This window comes from Triticum aestivum, chromosome 3B (genome assembly GCF_018294505.1).
Source record: "Triticum aestivum cultivar Chinese Spring chromosome 3B, IWGSC CS RefSeq v2.1, whole genome shotgun sequence".
NCBI lineage: Eukaryota > Viridiplantae > Streptophyta > Magnoliopsida > Poales > Poaceae > Triticum > Triticum aestivum.
The window spans coordinates 829,780,398-829,782,219 of NC_057801.1; the positions used below are offsets into that span (position 1 = coordinate 829,780,398).

The 1,822-nt window shown below is 55.7% G+C and overlaps 1 protein-coding gene across 1 annotated transcript; it reads right to left on the minus strand.

The window, feature by feature from the left end:
• Positions 1–293: 293 nt before the first annotated feature.
• LOC123072738 (formin-like protein 3) lies at positions 294–1,505 on the minus strand. Its single transcript, XM_044496364.1, has 2 exons — positions 1,051–1,505; positions 294–955 (listed from the first exon to the last, which is right to left on the minus strand). The coding sequence occupies exons 1-2, from the start codon at positions 1,433–1,435 to the stop codon at positions 543–545; spliced, it is 798 nt and encodes a 265-aa protein (XP_044352299.1). The 5' UTR covers positions 1,436–1,505; the 3' UTR covers positions 294–542.
• Positions 1,506–1,822: the final 317 nt, after the last annotated feature.

A 1,822-nucleotide genomic window follows, 5' to 3' on the forward strand; every position in this document is an offset into this window, starting at 1 on the left:
CCGGTTCTGGATTGAATCGGGACTAATGGGCTGACCCGGCCTGGACCATTGCCTCCTTTTCTACTAGTGTATAACAAACAACTTTTTCATCGGGCAGTGTGGCCCTTGGCTACCCGCTGTGCAGAGCATTTGGTTGTTCGGCATTGCCCTTTGGTACATCTGGACAATTCATATACTTTCCCTCTTTCTTGTGATTTTTTGAACAATGCACCAATCACCATGCGTGTAAGCAGGAAATGAATACGTAATCTGAATTTGATATTCGCTAAAAACAATAAATAGACATAAACAAATAAACAAACTAAGCTCAACGTATATATTGGAGATTAATATATTCTCACATCAATCTCATTACACAATACGTACATACATAGATCGGACATTCAGTACACATGATCTATAGTATACCCAGCTTAGTTTAGAGCCGATGGATTACTTCTTATCTTTCTTTCTTTTTTGCGGGGAAGGATTACTTCTTTATCTATAGAGCAACCTCGTAGAACAACCATAATCACGAGCTGTGCTTGATGAGTGTACACCCATCAGTTGTTGCTGTTGTTGGTCGACGCGGATACATCGGCCGCTGGCGGGCACGGGCATGGCGGCTTGGGCTTGGGCTTCGGCGGACACGGCTTGGGCTTGGGCTTGGGCTTGGGCGCATGAGGAGGGCACGGCCACTTCGGTGAACCGCCGTGGTTCGGAGGTGCGGGCTTCGGCGGCTTGGGCTTCGGTGAACCACCGTGGTTCGGAGGTGCGGGCTTCGGCGGCTTGGGCTTCGGTGAACCACCGTGGTTCGGAGGTGCGGGCTTTGGCGGCGTGGGCTTCGGTGAACCGCCGTGGCTCGGAGGTGCGGGCTTTGGCGGAGTGGGCTTCGGGCTTGGCGGCTTCGGGCCCGGGCTGGGCTGCTTGTGGTAGCATTTGTCCCCGCATGCTTTGTAGCATTCCGCCTGCTTACCTGCAAAAATCAATCAAATGGCAGATGATAGCTCACACACGGGTAAGTAGTTGAGAAGCACAATTTGGACGGCGGTGTATAGCTAGGTTACGTACATGGTGGCAGCTTGGAGCAGGTCTCGGAGACGCACATCTGGTAGCACACCGGCGGCAGGGCCTTGTAGCAGTCCACGATGCACGCCTTGTTGCACTTGCAGTAGCTCTCGTACCCGCCGGCGACGTGGGCGGCCGCACCACCGTCGGTGGGGTGCATGACGGCCGCAATGCCGTCGGTGGAGTTGACTGGGACGGAGGCGGCCGCCGCACCGTCGTCCACGGCTGTGTGGGCGGCGGGGTTGCGGTAGCCGCCGCACTTCTGCTGCATGCAGGAGTAGTAGCACTGCCAGCAGTGGGCTTCCTGGGGATTCGCTGCCCCCGCCACGGCGAAGAGCGCCGCCATGGCCAGGAGGGCGGCGAGCTTGGCCGCCGCCATGGTGACCATAGATGGTTCCCCGGTGAAACGTACGTGTGTGGAGACGGAGATCGATGGAGCGCCGATGGCTCTGCAGAACAAAGGTGGTATTGTATATATACAGGGCGCGCGTACATGTTCTTCGCGGGCATCGTACGTCGTCGTCATGCACGCAGATGGAGTGCACGGGGCAGTACGAACTGAACCAGTTGGCCGGCGCGCGTACGTCCGGCGGTTTAACCGCAGAACGTACGTGCCTCCATGCTTCATTTGCTCTTCTCATGCGTCGCGCGTGAATGCATTTGGTTAATTTTTTTCCCGACCGTCTCGTAGGAATCATCGGTCACACGTTTTGCGCAGCTCCGCCATCCCGTCCCTAAACTGCGGTCTTTTCCTTTCCACCCTTCGAGAGAGACT

Bases quoted from the DNA above. Each gene is read 5' to 3' on its own strand.
- LOC123072738 (XM_044496364.1), bottom strand. From the start codon at position 1,435: ATGGTCACCATGGCGGCGGCCAAGCTCGCCGCCCTCCTGGCCATGGCG. The intron at 956-1,050 runs GTACGTAACCTA...TGATTTTTGCAG, and splicing joins CTGCTCCAAGCTGCCACCAT to GTAAGCAGGCGGAATGCTAC.